This window comes from Eublepharis macularius, chromosome 2 (genome assembly GCF_028583425.1).
Source record: "Eublepharis macularius isolate TG4126 chromosome 2, MPM_Emac_v1.0, whole genome shotgun sequence".
NCBI classification, from domain to species: domain Eukaryota; kingdom Metazoa; phylum Chordata; class Lepidosauria; order Squamata; family Eublepharidae; genus Eublepharis; species Eublepharis macularius.
In genome coordinates, this window is record NC_072791.1 from 10170813 (window position 1) to 10185810 (window position 14998).

Genomic DNA, 14998 nt, shown 5'->3' on the forward strand with positions numbered 1-14998 from the left:
TAGCAGACTTAGTGTGTGTGTGCGTGCATGCCCATTAAATCTGTTAATGGGCATGTGTTGGTTTCTTGCAACCTGGCTGATGCATTGTTAGCCACCTTGAGTCCAAGGAAATAAGGTGAGATATAAACATTCCTCCTCTATATACTTGACCTGGATGGCCCCAGGCTAGCACAATCTAGTCAGATCTTGGATTAGCCTTGGTTAGTACTTGAATGGCAGACCACCAAGGAAGGACAGAGTTGCTATGCAGAGGAAGGCAATGGCAAACTACCTCTGAACATCTCTTGCTTTGAGAGCATCGTAAGTCGGCTGTGATTTGACAGCACAGCACTTTACACACACGCTCATGCACACCACGAACCCCAATCAAGGACAGGCTGAGTAATAAGCATCCCTTTATTTGCTGACACCATTACAAAAATGGATTACATTAGCAACCAAAAAAAATAGGAGTGTTTACTTGAAGGTGGAAGTCAGAGGCAGCTACTCCCAAAATGTATCTAAGTAAAACAGTGCAGACCGTCGGTATTAAAAGGTTATTTGTTCACGGCTGTCGTTACTACGTCAGGTGTGTGTCTGAACAAGTTTTACTGAGCATAGTAAAAGATAAAAGGTTACACGTTTACTGTCGCTCCAGGAATGTAAAGCTCTAATTATCCAAACCGTTTATTTTTTTTTTAAATTATAAAACTAAACTCTGGAGGTGTCTACAGAGTCGTCTTCTTCATCTTGTTTAAATCAGTAGTCTAACAAGGAGTAGAAAAGACAACACTCTGGTTCAGTGTTTGACGAAGTAGAAAGGGTGAACACATAAATAAGGCTTTAATTTGGCAAAATATAAAATACAGTGCCTTCTGCTACCCTCAAATGAACGATCTCCCCGTGATTTCATTCTGCAAAAACAAAGAGAAAAGGCACAGAGTAAGCGGTTTTCACCACAATGGCTCCCCTAAAACTGAAATCAAATTCAGAACCCTTTGAATTGATTAATAATGATGATGGCAACACTTCTCTACATGAGGATAGTTTAAAAAGAGAGAGCCTGTGAAGATTGCTCCTCAGAGGTTTTGTTAATTTCATCTTTGCCTCCTCCAAGGGGAGGTGAAATGGACAGAGCCTTCAGGGAGGTGAAGATGAAATTAACAAACCTTCTGAGGAGTGATCCCCACCATCTACTTGAAGAGAGGTGAAATTGACAGAGCCTTTGGCTCTGTCTTTTTAAACTACGCTTCCCGACTAACATTGTGTCTCCCCATGCTTGAGCGTCCTCATATAAGATGTCTCGTGTAGAGAGACTCATAGAGCGGTGAGAACAAAGTCAGTATTATTATTATGCCTACAGTACAGATGGGGAACTGGGGCTGAGAGGAGTGACTGACCCAAGGCCACCTGCTGAGCTCATGGCAGGAGTGGGAGTCAAATCAGCAGAGCGCTGATGCGCATCGCAACCATTTAACCACTATAACGCTCTTCAACAGATTAGTGCCCCACTCAGAACAGTGAACAAAGTCAGTGTTGTTATTATCCTCACAATGGAGCTGGGGCTGAGAGGTGTGGCTTACCCGAGGCCACCTGCTGAGCTCATGGCAGTCACGGGATTCGAACTAGCAGGCTGTTGATTTGCAACCTAACCATTTAACCACTATGCTACAACAGTCCCAGTTAGTTAAATAACTCAAGCAAACTGGACTCATGCTTATATGAAACCGGAAAGCCCTCCCTATGCCGGATGGTACAACGGCTGGTGCCTCAGCACCTCTCAGGATCCACCTTTCTGAAGAACCTTATACTGCAAATTTTCAACACTGACACAAAGTTGAAAATTCATGCCCCAAACTGCCAGAACGCAAGAATCTGATCCAAAGTTTGGACCTTCAAGTAGAAACCATATGGCGTCTGTAAGAGATGCAATTTAAGAACTGGGATGGACACCCTTCCTTTCTGAATTCATTTCAGGACTTCGAAACGGACCTTGAGCCAACAGGGCCACCTACAGGAAGGGCCCATAGGCATCGGAAATCCTCTTCCAAGGTGGAGATGCAGGTGTGCCCTCAACGACCCCCCCCCCTCCAAATTATCAGCATCTTATGATTTAAGCACTGGTACGAGCAAAGAAGACCCAAAACAGTCACCAGGAGTCCCGGGCTATTTAACCCTTCGTCTACCAAATACAGCCGCTGCTTTATAGGCAGTTTATGAAGCCTTTGGCCTCTCTGAAGCCCTCTTCATCCCACAGCACAAACCCAGCCGGGGTGTGTGTGTGTTCCCCCCGAACTCCTACCTAGTAGCTGGTAGTGTTCTTTTCCCTTCGTGAGCATTTGGTTGACTGACGCAAGCAGTTTCTTGAGATGGGCAATATCCTGACTTAGACTCACGGCTAAGTTCACGCCTTTATCGGTTCCTGCCTGAAACAGAGAATGGGGAGGGGAGGAACAGTTAAGAAACAAGTCATCAGTAGCTGGGAGAGACAGAAGAACTGCCTCTCCTCCTAGGCCCTGTCATGACAGGTTCGCTCAATCTGAGCAGGGCCTTCTGAGGGTGGCACCCTGCAAATGGGCAAGACCAACAACTGCCTGTACATGTCCATTCTCTCCAGTGGCCCCCACCTTGGTTTGCTTCACGGGGTCGGAAAGGCTTCCACACTTGAGACTTTCCACAAACTATGTAGAACGGAATTGTCCAGGAATAGGGCTGCAATATAATAGAATGACCCAGGAAGGTATCTCAGCACAGAGTACAGGCCTGTGGACTATATCTTTTGGCTAGGAGGTTAAACATTTTCTACCAAGTTATCTGTTGCTCTTGCTCCATCATATCTCTACTTAATACCATTTCTTGCATTTTTTTAGCATGCCCTGTTTAATACTTATGCCATGTTTCCAATTTCTGCAAACCTGGTCTGATATCACTGTTTATTAGATGCCTCCTCATCCTATTGCCTGTTTTAACTTACACTACCTGATCTGCCTGGAGCCTCTGAGAAAGGCAGAATACAAATAACATAAATCCTACTACATAAAAGCCAAGCCATATTGGCAACGAGTCACTTTTTATCCTGGCGCAGACGTACTGGGGTCCCTGCGGGTACACCTGTATCAGGGCCGATTCCAGACGACTAACCTTAAATCGCTCCATGCCGCCCTCTTCCGGATCGCGACGGGGAAAATGCGAAATATCGCGTTTCCTCGCGCGAGTTTTGCGCGTTGTCGCGCAAAACTCGCGCGAGGAAACGCGATATTTCGCATTTTCCCCGTCGCGATCCGGAAGAGGGCGGCATGGAGCGATTTAAGGTTAGTCGTCTGGAATCGGCCCAGGTTAAAAGGTGAGTTGTCAGCACGGCATGCCATTGCAGCCGCTGCAAGACCTGGGGATGGCCTCTGAGGGGCTGCGGAGGCAGCAGGAAGGCTGCGCTGGGGGGGGGGGCAGGGCCCCGCAGCCGTGGTAGCAGCAAGGCCTGGCCCAGTGGCGGCCCCGCAGCAGACTGGGGTGGCCCTGGAGTGCTCCTGTGCTCCACAGTGGGCTGATTTCAGCCCGTTTGAGGCTGAATTGGCCCCGCTTGGAGCTGAAATTGGCCCACTGCAGAGCACAGGAGTCATCTTCTAGAGCCTGTTTTTTGAGGCCTGGTGCAGCGGCTTGGCAGCCCATTGGGGCACAGGGTGGGGCGGCAGGGCAAGGCAATGCGGTGGCCCAGCACACAGCCTAAGTCCCCGCAGCTAGAGCCCATTGTATTGTTTCACACAACAGGCTCTGGGGCTAGTAGATAAATAATGCTGAATTTTATGATATAAGAGAAGCAACTTGTGTCAAACAGAGCTTCTATCATTAAAAAGCCCTCCAAAAATATAGAAAACCCGAACGCTTAGGCGAGTTCTTCAGGCCACACTAGCTTTCTACATGCAGAGAATCCGGGAAGCATTTTGTCACGAGAGCCCCACATGCAGTCTGAACTAGGCCACAGCTGCGTAAAAAAGATCTCAAGAGACTCCACGGAAGTCTCTCCAGAAACAACCACAAAGGGGAAAGAAGTGACCCTCCCCTTCAACAGGAATCTGGTTGACTTGCCCAGTGCATTGCCACAGTGCCATCTGCTGGTAGGAAAGGTCATGGCTGGTCTGAGACATCTGGAGCATAAACCCCCATCAGACAGGCGGGCCACAATATCGCTGTGGGTCGCCTGCAGAGCTCCAGATTTATGCAGTGTCCGAGTCCTGGGGTACATGGGGAAGAGGGCTGAACGTGTGGCCCGATTCTTCGTTCTACAAACTGGGGGCCTAACCAAAAGATCAAGCTCCCATTAAGGGCTTGCGCGATCGAGTGAGGAGGAATGACAGCTCCTGAGCAGGAGACTGGGATTCAGTTTTCAGGGCGGTTGTGATTTTGCTGTCAAGGCTTCTGTTTTGTGGGAATTCAGGAAAAATGCATGCTGTGGGACTGGGTCCAGACTCCAGCTTCTCCTGACAGTCTCATTTAAAAAGAAAGAAACAAGCTTCTAGCCCTCATGGCTGGGAAGATAAGTGATTCAAAAAGGCTTTGTTACTCAGATAGGAGGGCTGTATTGTAGGGATGCTTCAGTAATGAGTTCGGGACCACAGACTTCACCACATCACCTTACATACTATCTGTTGCCTTAAGCAGGTGCTCCTATGTGCTACCTGTGCTTCAAATATGATCCTACTGGATAGTTCTATGTTGTCTAATGTCAGTCCTAGAACTGCTTATGCTCTGCTTCAGCATTTCTTCAACTCTGTATTAGATTTTTGCTAATGCTGTGTCTTTGTAAACTTGCATTTATTTTCCATATGGCATCGTTTATGGAAATGTCCTTGATACTGACTGTACTAATCTTGCACAGTGTAATCCGCCTTGAGTTTCAGTAAGAAAGGCGGACTATAAATGACAAACAAACAAACAAACATGAAGGGGCATGGACAACATTTTCTGTAGTCTTAGAAGCCAGAGGGGTAACCAGATATGGCTGACAGTGATTGGGAATGGAGTTTCAGTGCCAGGCATAACTTCTTGCTCTACCAACCCCAAGTAATAAAAAAAAAATCATTGAGGAATTACGCAATTTGCTGTACTTGCATGATTTATGCAATTTAGTTGCAGAACTAAGATTGCCTGGATGTACCAGTTTCAGTTTTCAAGCACAAGAGTGGAACAGTCCTATTCTCAGTGTGGCTTGGGCCCACTTCTTCTCTCAATCTCAGTTTGCAAACATGGAACAACACTGACCGGCCTCCTCAAAGTGGAGAACATCATCCATTAGGACGGAAGTGGTGCTGAGCAAGATTCGTACCCCGAATCATCAAAGCGGTAGTCGAGTGTCCTAACAGTTCGACTATCACACCAATGAACTTTGCCCCACTCTTGACACTGGGAAAGAATTCTTGGCCCTTTTGTGTGTTCTGTGACGTTTGCTTTAGCCAACTTGCCTCCCAGCTCCGTGCTTGACAGGGGAGGGGAGGAATGCACAGTACAAATATTCCAGTTAATAAATTACTTGCCAAGTTTCACTCACCGTCTGAGAACAAACGTCGCTATTCTCGATCACATCGGTGTCTCCCGTAACTTTTCCTAGTTCCCTTTCAAGAGTCACCAACGACTCCTGGGCCTTAAGGGAGAAAGTAGTAGATTGTTAAAAGGTAAAAAAAGCAAAGCTTCTAGAAGGCTACTTAGTGCTCATCTGTTCCTAAAGCGACACTGAACCTCCTAGGAAACGGATGATTCAATCTAGATCTTCTCCTCCGGCAGGCCAGAAATCTATTTTGAACTTTTGGCTGACTACAGTATGAAAACCACTAGCTGATGCCACACAGATATACAATAGTAAAGAGTCCAGTAGCACCTTTCAGATTAACCTACTTTATTGTAGCATAAGCTTTCGAGAACCACAGCTCTCTTCATCAGATGCATGCATTTGCCGAAGAGAGCTGTGGTTCTTGAAAGCTTATGCTACAATAAAGTTGGTTAGTCTGAAAGGTGCTATTGGACTCTTTACTATTTTGCAACTACAGACTAAAACGGCTAACTTCTCTGGATCTATGAACGTAGATATGCAGCTATCGTTGTGATGGGGGGGGGAGGCGGGTTATGTTTGCCATTTCCATGTTGCAATGACCAGGAGTGTGGTCCAGTGCATTTTGTGTATGAAGACACTCACAAACACACACCTTCCAGACTCTCTTCTCAGCAGGGGATGGGCCATCTGGAGGGATGCTCCCCCACTGCAATGCAGATCCAGAGTTTACTTTTGCCTATAGCAAGAACAATCCTACAGGTCTGGCTGGCTAGCAATGGTGCTTTCCTCTGCTCCCAAAAGCCTTCCCCTGCTACATGAGGCTCTCAAATTGTGTAAAAACCTCTTCCATCAGGAGAGGTCTCCTTGAGCCAGAGGAAAGTGTCAACTCAATGCACATCAGGATAGGACCTAATTGGAGCTCCTGACCTACCAACTGGGTGCTATTTCGACTGCAAACACCAAGTGTGCAATCTCAGAGGCGTGAATTTATCCATGTTCACACCACCTCGGTCTTACTTGTAGGGTTCAATACCCTTTTCGTCCAAGCACAGCATCTCCCTGGCATCATCATCATCATCATCCCCACCACCACCACATTCGATTTATATACCGCCCTTCAGAACAAAGCAGAATTAGTGGACTGGCCCATGTTCTGACAATCGCACTAACCGTAGCTAGTTCTAGTTTAAGCAAACCAATGGTTTCATGTGATGTCTGAAAAGAGACAAATAGTTATTGCAAGTTTCTGGGTTGTGTATTTGTTGCTTGGCGGCCCAGGGGACCTGAGGACTATAGGTTGGTCTGGAAATCCCCATAATGAATAAATTAGTTCCTACAAACAAGGAAATCTGAAATATTACATTTTCCGGTGTATGTTGTAAGGCTGCCAGCTGCAACGAGAGGTCATGCAGTCAAAGAAAAAGGGCAAAATGCCAATACTGATTTGGGGAACACCTTCAACCTTCACAACATGATGGTTTTGTGCCTCTGACGGCATAGGATAAAATATTGGAAGTTTAAAAGTTCCTTTTGTAGGCTCTGGTATGTCTAGGAATGATCTTGAGTCTGATTAAGGAGTGAATGAAGAGAGTTTATTCAGGAACTACATCTTTGACAGAAAGGAGAGAAACAGAATAGATACTAACTACCATAGGGCCAAGCTACAAGTGATGAATGACACAGGTTGGGCACTTATCAGCTTCCCTCAAGTTTTGATGGGAAATGTAGGCGTCCTCGTCTTGCAGCTTGGCTCTCCAGCTGCTGCCCAATGGACTTTTCAACTGTCACTTGTCCAACATTCCGCCAAGCTGCCTACATTTCCCATCAAAACTTGAGGGAAGCTGGCAAGTGTCCAACCTGTGTCATTCGTCACTCGTAGTTTGGCCCTCAGTAAACAGGGAGGAGGGACTTCCGGGAAGAAACAGGAAGAAGGAAGTAGCCTAAGAATACCAATCTGGAGACACAACAAGAAGGACAGAAGAGAGGAGGAAAGAAGGATCCCACTTGGCCATCTATCTGTCAGAGACTGCCAGCTCGGATCTCAAATAACTTCACTGCACGAGTCCAAGGATGCATGAGTTAAAGCTTTTAATGATAACCTAAGAGTTCAGTACAGAAAGACTTTCTTGATAGGAATGGCTGTCCCCTTCCCGGTTAAGCATTAAATTCTTCAGGCACTACCCACCCCTTCAGGCACTGCCCATTCTACCCTACCCGTTCTCATCTATGCAGAGAAAGAAAGTACAGTGACAGAAAGCAGAACTGTTATGATTAAAAATCCTTGGCCATGCTGATAACTGCCTTCCTCCTTAGCGTCTCCCAGCTTCTCAAGCTGCATCTCCAGCGCTCCCAAAGAAGATCAGGCCTGCAGCACACCAGTGAACCCCCAAACCCCCATACAGTATGGCAGGGGCCACGAACCTGACACTAACCTAACTGTCGGAACCGCTGACCCTTGCAGGTATTCTGTGCCTTCTGCCTTCTCTGTACGCAAGACCTTGTATTTCCAACACTACTTACCTTCGGCAAATCCATGGTTACGCTCTGCCTCTCATTCTGGTCTATTTTAAGCTTGGATAACGTCTCACTCAACTGGGTTTTCAGCTGCAAAAAAAAAAGGCGAAGCCAGTTAAAAGAGACCTCCACGAGCCACAGAACTGCTTGGGATGAATACAAAATGACGATTTATAACAACAGGGATTAGTTTTCGATACATACTACGAAAAACTTTTGGTGGAAAAAGGTTCCATTTGCAGAGTTGATGAAAGCAGACAAACAGATACAAAAAGTCTGAAACAGAGGGTTAGAAACATGGAGAGGGGGCCTGAACAGCCTTTCAAATTGTTTTAACGCCTTGCTGATACTACCAGAGAAATTGCACCAAACCAGAGAAATGTTCACAAATATTCATCTGTTGTAGTGGACCGTTCAGTGGTTGGCTTAATGCCTTCTTGGCCTGCAGAATAGCAAGATGACTCAATCGCCCTCTCTGACGCCCTCTTCCCAGGGACTGGGCATTTTAAAAACGAACCTCCCGAAGCTTCTGGTATCTCCACCATCTTCGGCAAAATGAGTCAACACTGCCACACGGAGTGGCTTTAAAGCACAAGGACTCTTCTCGTCTTCCCAAACTCAGGACCGTTGCTATTTAATCCTTGCCCTGCGTGTGTTTGGACGTGATTAAATATACATTTCTACTCTTGGAGACAACCCTGAACAAAAAGCATCTCCGTGTGAGAACGATGGGGGACTCCGCCTTGTGATACCATTTCCCCATCCCAAATGATGCCACAACTTGGCTTCTCCTATGGAAGTTCACATGTTTGTTTTTAGGACTAGAAGGCTCATTTAGACTGGGAGTGTGACAACAAGTGACTTTCTTCACGTGGAGAACACTAGATTTTTCTCTCAAGGTTACCTGGGAAGTGAAGTCCGAGTGGTCCTTCCCCTCTCTGTTAGAATTGCTGCCTGAAGAGCCACAAGAGGGCTTCGTCTGGGGGCGGGCAGCTGCTACTTTCTCCCAGGGCGTCCTGCGGGCTGCTTGCTTCCAGGGAGCTGCTCTGGAGAAAGTGGCCGCGTCGGTGAAGCTTCAGCCGCAGCGGCAGTGGAAGGATCTGATTCTTCTGCTGTCGTTGCGGCTGAAGCTTCACCGACACACCCTGGGAGAAAGTAGCAGCGGCCCGCCCCCAAACGAAGCCCTCTTGTGCCTCTTCAGGCAGCGATTCTAACAGAGAGGGGAAGGACCACTCGGACTTCACTTCCCAGGTAACCTTGCGAGAAAAATCTAGTGTTCTCCACGTGAAGAAAGTCACTTGCAGCTTTGCTCTGAGCCATCCTGTTCAAAACAATACAGATTTCCCCCCACCTCCGCAATCACTTTGCCCTGCTCTCCCCAGCTCAAGCAAATCAGCAATTCCCAGCCTGCAGCGGAGCCCATTGCTCCTGCGTGCCATGAAAGCCGTTCTCCAGATGAAAGCATTGAGGCAAAGAAGCGGGAAGAAAGCATGCTGGCCACGGTGTTGTTATTAAGAGTCAGACAGACTGCAGCAGTACTATGAACTGACAATAACAAGGAGGAGCCGAGGCGGTTAGCAGACAGAGAGGATTCAGAAAGGATTCTCCACTCGGGCATAAATGAGTTCGGTGGAGGGCGGGCCTCTTACCAAATTTAACTCTTCATTCTGCCTTACTGCTTCAGAGTATGAATCATCAAGTTTTTTCTGCAATTCAGTCAAGAGATCTTTGAGCTGAAATGAAGTTTTCAGAGGCTTTAGGATCAGTTGGACACCCCTTTCCCCACCCCCCCCACTTCCGTTCAGATCACTACGTCCGTCTGCCGTGAAACCACAAGCACCAACCTCTCGTTCACTTTGCCAAGCAAGCATTTTGTCACTGGGCCAGCCAAGTTCACGCTTGAATGGGGAGGAATGAGAAAAGCAAAACGGTTGCTGCATTTGGGCAGGCTGTTTACCTCTCGGACTTCTGAAACGTACGTCGATCGCTCTATTTCTGCTTTCTCCAGTTCGTGTTCCAGATGTTCCCGCTCCTTTTTAAGCTACAAAAACACAACCCCAAACGCCACAATTTAGGCACGTATTCTCCTCCAGCTATTTCCATTTGTCAACGGCAAGTTAACCTTTTCGAGCATACAGCTGTATTGTTCTTCAACTTCACTGAGGCCTAACTTGCTGGTTAAATCTGATGCGCTGATCAGGACTTGCTTACACTGCACAGTGTGTTAGATCAGGCACCTGCTTTGGAGCCAGCTGCCTCAAATTTCTGATTAACTGGGTGTGGGTGGGTGGGTGGGGGGGAAGTATTTTGATAAATAAATTACTTTGGAGAAGCCCAAGTGACTTATACGGCAAATAATCTCTTTTCTCAGCTTAGGCTGATGAGCCCGCTGTGCCTTCTCACAGATGGAGAGCTTGTTTGTGGTTGAGCATGCTATAGCAACATCGAGACCAGACTGTTGCAAGAGGCTGTAACGTGGATGTACCTTTACAGTCTATTCCAGACCTTCAGCCGGTTTAAAATGCTGCCGCTAAGCCACTAACTGGGCCCAGCCAATCTCAACCCCTCTTCCCAGTGTTCAAAGATCCTTGCTGGAGTCTAAGCCGTTTTCAGATGCGATCCCAAATGCTAGCGTTGATCGGCAAAGCCTTATACAGCTGAAGACTTGGGTAGCTGGTGTTTTCTTTGGGAGAGGGGTTAATGGGTTTTAACTTGGAATTGTAAGCCACCTTTGAGCCATAAGGGAAAGGTGAGGAATGAAGATTTTCATAAACTGATCTTTGAGGTTCTGCTCTGAGGTCCAGCGAATGGTAACAGGGGAAGGGCCTTCTTTGGGTTGTCTCCCATTGGTGAAATGTATTTATTTACACCCCACCTTTCTCCCCAATGAGGATCCAACACAGCTTATATCATTCTCCCTCTCCTCCATTTTATCTTTGCAACAACCTTGTGAGGAAGAATTAGACTGCAAGGGAGTGACAGGCCTGAGTTCACCCAGCAAGCTTCCATGGCAGAGTGGGGATTTGAACCTGGGTCTTCAAATCCTAGTCTAAGAGCAGAACTACAAGTGACAAAAGGCACAGATTGGACACTTGTCTGCTTCCCTCAAGTTTTGATGGGAAATGTAGGCATCCTGGTCTCGCAGCTTGGCTCCCTGACTGCTGTCCAATGGACTTTTCAACTGTCGCTTGCCCAACATTCCGCCAAGCTGCCTACATTTTCCATCAAAACTTGAGGGAAGCTGACAAGTGTCCAACCTGTGCCTTTTGTCACTTGTAGTTCTGCTCTAAGTCTCTAGCCACTGCACAACAATGCTCTGGAGACATCGGCATACTGCCAACTGTTTTTGTTCAGAAGCGTATTAAAGCACGCTTACGGCCTCAGGGTTTTAAATGCATGGTTTTGCTTCAACGACTCTGACATGTGTTAATAACTGTTTTTAAAGGTATTGCTTTCATCAGGGATGCTGCAAAAATTTTGTTTGGTTTGGTAGCCCAATCCCAATCCAGTATCACTCATAGCAATAAGATAATTTCTAGACTAATAAGACCTCATACTAACTGTGTTAATAAAAGGAACCACTTTAAGCTTAATTTTTATTTTTTGTAAAGAGTTTGGTGTCAATAATAGAGCATTAATAGTAACAACAACAAAAACAAGAAGATTCAGTTTATATACTGCCCTTCAGGACAACTTAATGGCCACTCAGAGGGGTTTACAAAGTATGTCATTATTATCCCCGCAACAACAATCACCGTGTGAGGTGGGTGGGGCTGAGAGAGCCCTGAGAGAGCTGTGATTGACCCAAGGTCACCCAGCTGGCTTCGTGAAGGAGTGGGGAACCAAACCCAGTTCTCCAGGTTAGAGTCGCATGCTCTTAACCATTACACCAGACTGGCTTCCCAGTGTTCAAAGATCCTTGCTGGAGTCTAAACTGTTTTCAGATGCAATCCCATTTTCAGATGAGGAGAGGAAAGGAGATCAGTCACTAAGATGAAAATCATCCTCACTGCTAGCATGGGAGCAAGCACTTCTTTAAACTGCCTTGGGCCTTTATTTCAGCTCACTGTTATGTTATCTTTAAACTTTTACCTCAGGAGGGCTCTGGTCACAACCAACACTCCCCCCCGCCCTGCCCTCCGTACAGAGCTTCAAGTGTTTTTCTACTTTATCCAGGCTTTTACCTCACAAACACCTTCCCTTTGGGGTTTGAATCCCACCGCTAACACTACTGTGGCACGTTGTCCTGTTTGTGTAACCTGTATATTGCTGTGTCCCTAACTCCCTCAGTGTTCCCAAAAGGTTTTTGCTGCCCCCAAAGGCTTTTGGCTTAAATCTCTTCTGTTTAATGGTATTGTAGGAACTGGTATTATAGGAAGGCTAGTTATAGAAGGCAGTTTGACAGAAAAGTCTGCCTGTGAGAGTAGCTGTGAGGCAAAAAGAGGTTCATTTTTTTTGTTTAACCCAAAGTAGAATTTATTTATAAATTCATAAATGTAATGGTTGCAGAGTAATGATACGTGTATTGGTTTCAGAATAGTACTTAAGCTTGGTGGTTTCAAAAACAGTTATATCTTCTGAAAGGTATATTCACAGGCCAAGTCACAAAGACTAATTTTCCACACAGACCTTCACTAAGAGAATTAAACTCTCCTCTCAATCCACACAGACATAGATTCACTCAGGCTTTTCCACACAGTTTGACTGGCCTAGAGAAAATCCTCCCTCTGAGATACACACAGACTGACCCAGGTGCACACACAATTTGCAAACAATTGCTCAGAACTCCACAGAGTCCCTGAACTTGACAGACTCTTTCAGGCTTCCCACACAGTTAGCCTAACTTCACCAGAACAAACTTTTTTTTCTCTCAGCAGTTTGTCTGGGTTGTGCAATACTGAGCGCTGCATCTTGAACTGTTTTACTGAAATTGTAATCTTGCTAGATTTTATTCTATATTATGGCTGTTTTAATATGCGTGATTACATGTTGTAGTTACCTGCTCTAAGCCCACTTGTGGGAAGAGTGGGCCACAAATTTAATTTAAATAAATAAATGAATAAAAACTGCAGTTCACCTTCCCCCCGCCCCCCAAGGCACAGCTACCATCATAGCACACTCCGTTCACCCATCCAGACCCCTCCTTCTTACTTCAGAGGCCTACATGTAAACCAACAGCAAGCAATATTCTAATCCAAATTCAAAATGTTCTTGCTGAAGACTGGTTTCTATGCTCATCTTCCATGCTCCAGTTTTTATGATGGTTTGATTCTTTTTTGTAAGCCACCCTGAAGGCTCTGAGCACAACACATGATACAAATCCCACAAAGAAATCTTAAATGCCTTCCTCGGTACTTTAGCAGGACTTTTTTTAAAGCCAGTTTAAAAGAAAATTAAAATGTCATAGTACACTTAAAAAGCAATTTCATTCCTCTGATTTAAAGTTTATAGATATCATGTCCCCATAAAATTGGGATGAGTACTTATGGGGTACATCAGGGGTCCCCAACCTGGTGCTCATGGGAACAAATGTGCCTGTCAAGTGTTTTTAGAAGTAGGTGGGCCAGGTGGGGCTTTTGCTGAGCAGGGTTTCTGATTGGCCATTGGAGAGTTGATTGGCTGTGCAGATTTTTAAAAACATTGCTGTGACAGAAGCTGCTTCAAGAGCACAAGAATCTTCACTGTGTGACTGAAGGTAAGCTATAGCAGCCATTTTGTGGCTGGCTCCATCTCCTGCAGCAGCCATTTTGTGGCAGCCATTTTGTTGCTGCGCCAACCATACTGTGTCCAAATTCCAAATGTGCCCTCAGCCTCTAAAAAGTCTACCCCAGGGACCCCTGGGGTAGATGTAAGTAAGCCCTGAACAAAATGAAGCCAACTTACTGAATCAACTTCTTTAATTTCTGCCTTTAATCTTTCTACTTCGTGCTCCAAAAAGCTAACTGATGAGCGCATCTGCAGTAAGATAAAGAGAAGAGATACATTTAATCACTGCTAGCCCAAACTGGGGCTAACTACAACTCAGACTGGCACAGGGATAGTTTGGAGGGCCTGCACAAGAGACTGTATCCGACTGCCTGCTTCACGTTTGGCAGCTGTTTGAACAAACTCTGCGTTTAAACAACTTGGGGGCATTTTCTGTTAGCAAGGGCATCTACAGGATTTGTGAGTGTAGTCTTGGACTGTGATGCTGGTAGGAGAGGCTGTGGCTCAGTGGAAGAGCGTCTGCTTTGCATGCAGAAGGTCCCAGGCTCAATCCCCAGCAACTCCAGTTAAAAATATCAGGTAATAGGTGATGGGAAAGATGTCCACCTTAAACCCTGGAGAACTGCTGCTAGTCTACATAGACAACATGGACTTTCATATAGACCAGGGGTGGCCAAACTGCGGCTCGGGAGCCACATGTGGCTCTCCTAGACATATTGTGTGGCTCCCAGAGGTCTCTGAGTATCGCTGTGGCCATACGTTTTATTTTAGTTTAGTTTATTTCCCTCCCTTCTCCTTTTTTCTTCCTTCTTTCTTTCCATATCTTTCCCCCTTTTCCTTCTTTCTTTCCATGTCTTTCATATTTTCAATAAAAAATGTTGAGGTTGCTAGGTCTGACTCAGAAAACACCTGGGGATTTTGGGGTGAAGCCTAGAAAGGATGTGACATTATTTTTGTGATGTAATTTCAAGTCAAAGGTCAGGTGATGGATCTTCCCAAGCTCCACCCCTTCCAATGATGTCTCTTCCAGCATACTGTACCCAAAGCCCGCCCCTTCCTGTGATGTCACTTTCAGGACACTCCCCCAAATTTGCCCCTTCATCTGAAGTCACTTCAGTCCATCGTGTCTTGCGGCTCTCAAACATCTGACGTTTATTCTATGTGGCTCTTACATTAAGCAAGTTTGGCCACCCCTGATATAGACCAATGGACTGATTCACTATAAGGCAGTTGCATGTGTTTTACTTGCCTACCATC

At 46.0% G+C, this 14998-nt stretch overlaps 1 protein-coding gene across 1 annotated transcript in view; it reads right to left on the reverse strand.

The window, feature by feature from the left end:
- Nucleotides 1-378: 378 nt before the first annotated feature.
- KTN1 (kinectin 1) overlaps nucleotides 379-14998 on the reverse strand; it is a 142082-nt gene continuing 127462 nt past the window's right edge. Inside the window, exons 37-43 of the mRNA XM_054970579.1 lie at nucleotides 13919-13990; nucleotides 9993-10076; nucleotides 9685-9768; nucleotides 8042-8125; nucleotides 5522-5614; nucleotides 2282-2405; nucleotides 379-893 (exon numbers count right to left, since the gene is read on the reverse strand). Of these exons, the coding sequence (XP_054826554.1) occupies nucleotides 889-893; nucleotides 2282-2405; nucleotides 5522-5614; nucleotides 8042-8125; nucleotides 9685-9768; nucleotides 9993-10076; nucleotides 13919-13990 (546 nt within the window). The 3' untranslated portion in view covers nucleotides 379-888. The remainder of the gene's footprint in view (nucleotides 894-2281; nucleotides 2406-5521; nucleotides 5615-8041; nucleotides 8126-9684; nucleotides 9769-9992; nucleotides 10077-13918; nucleotides 13991-14998) is intronic.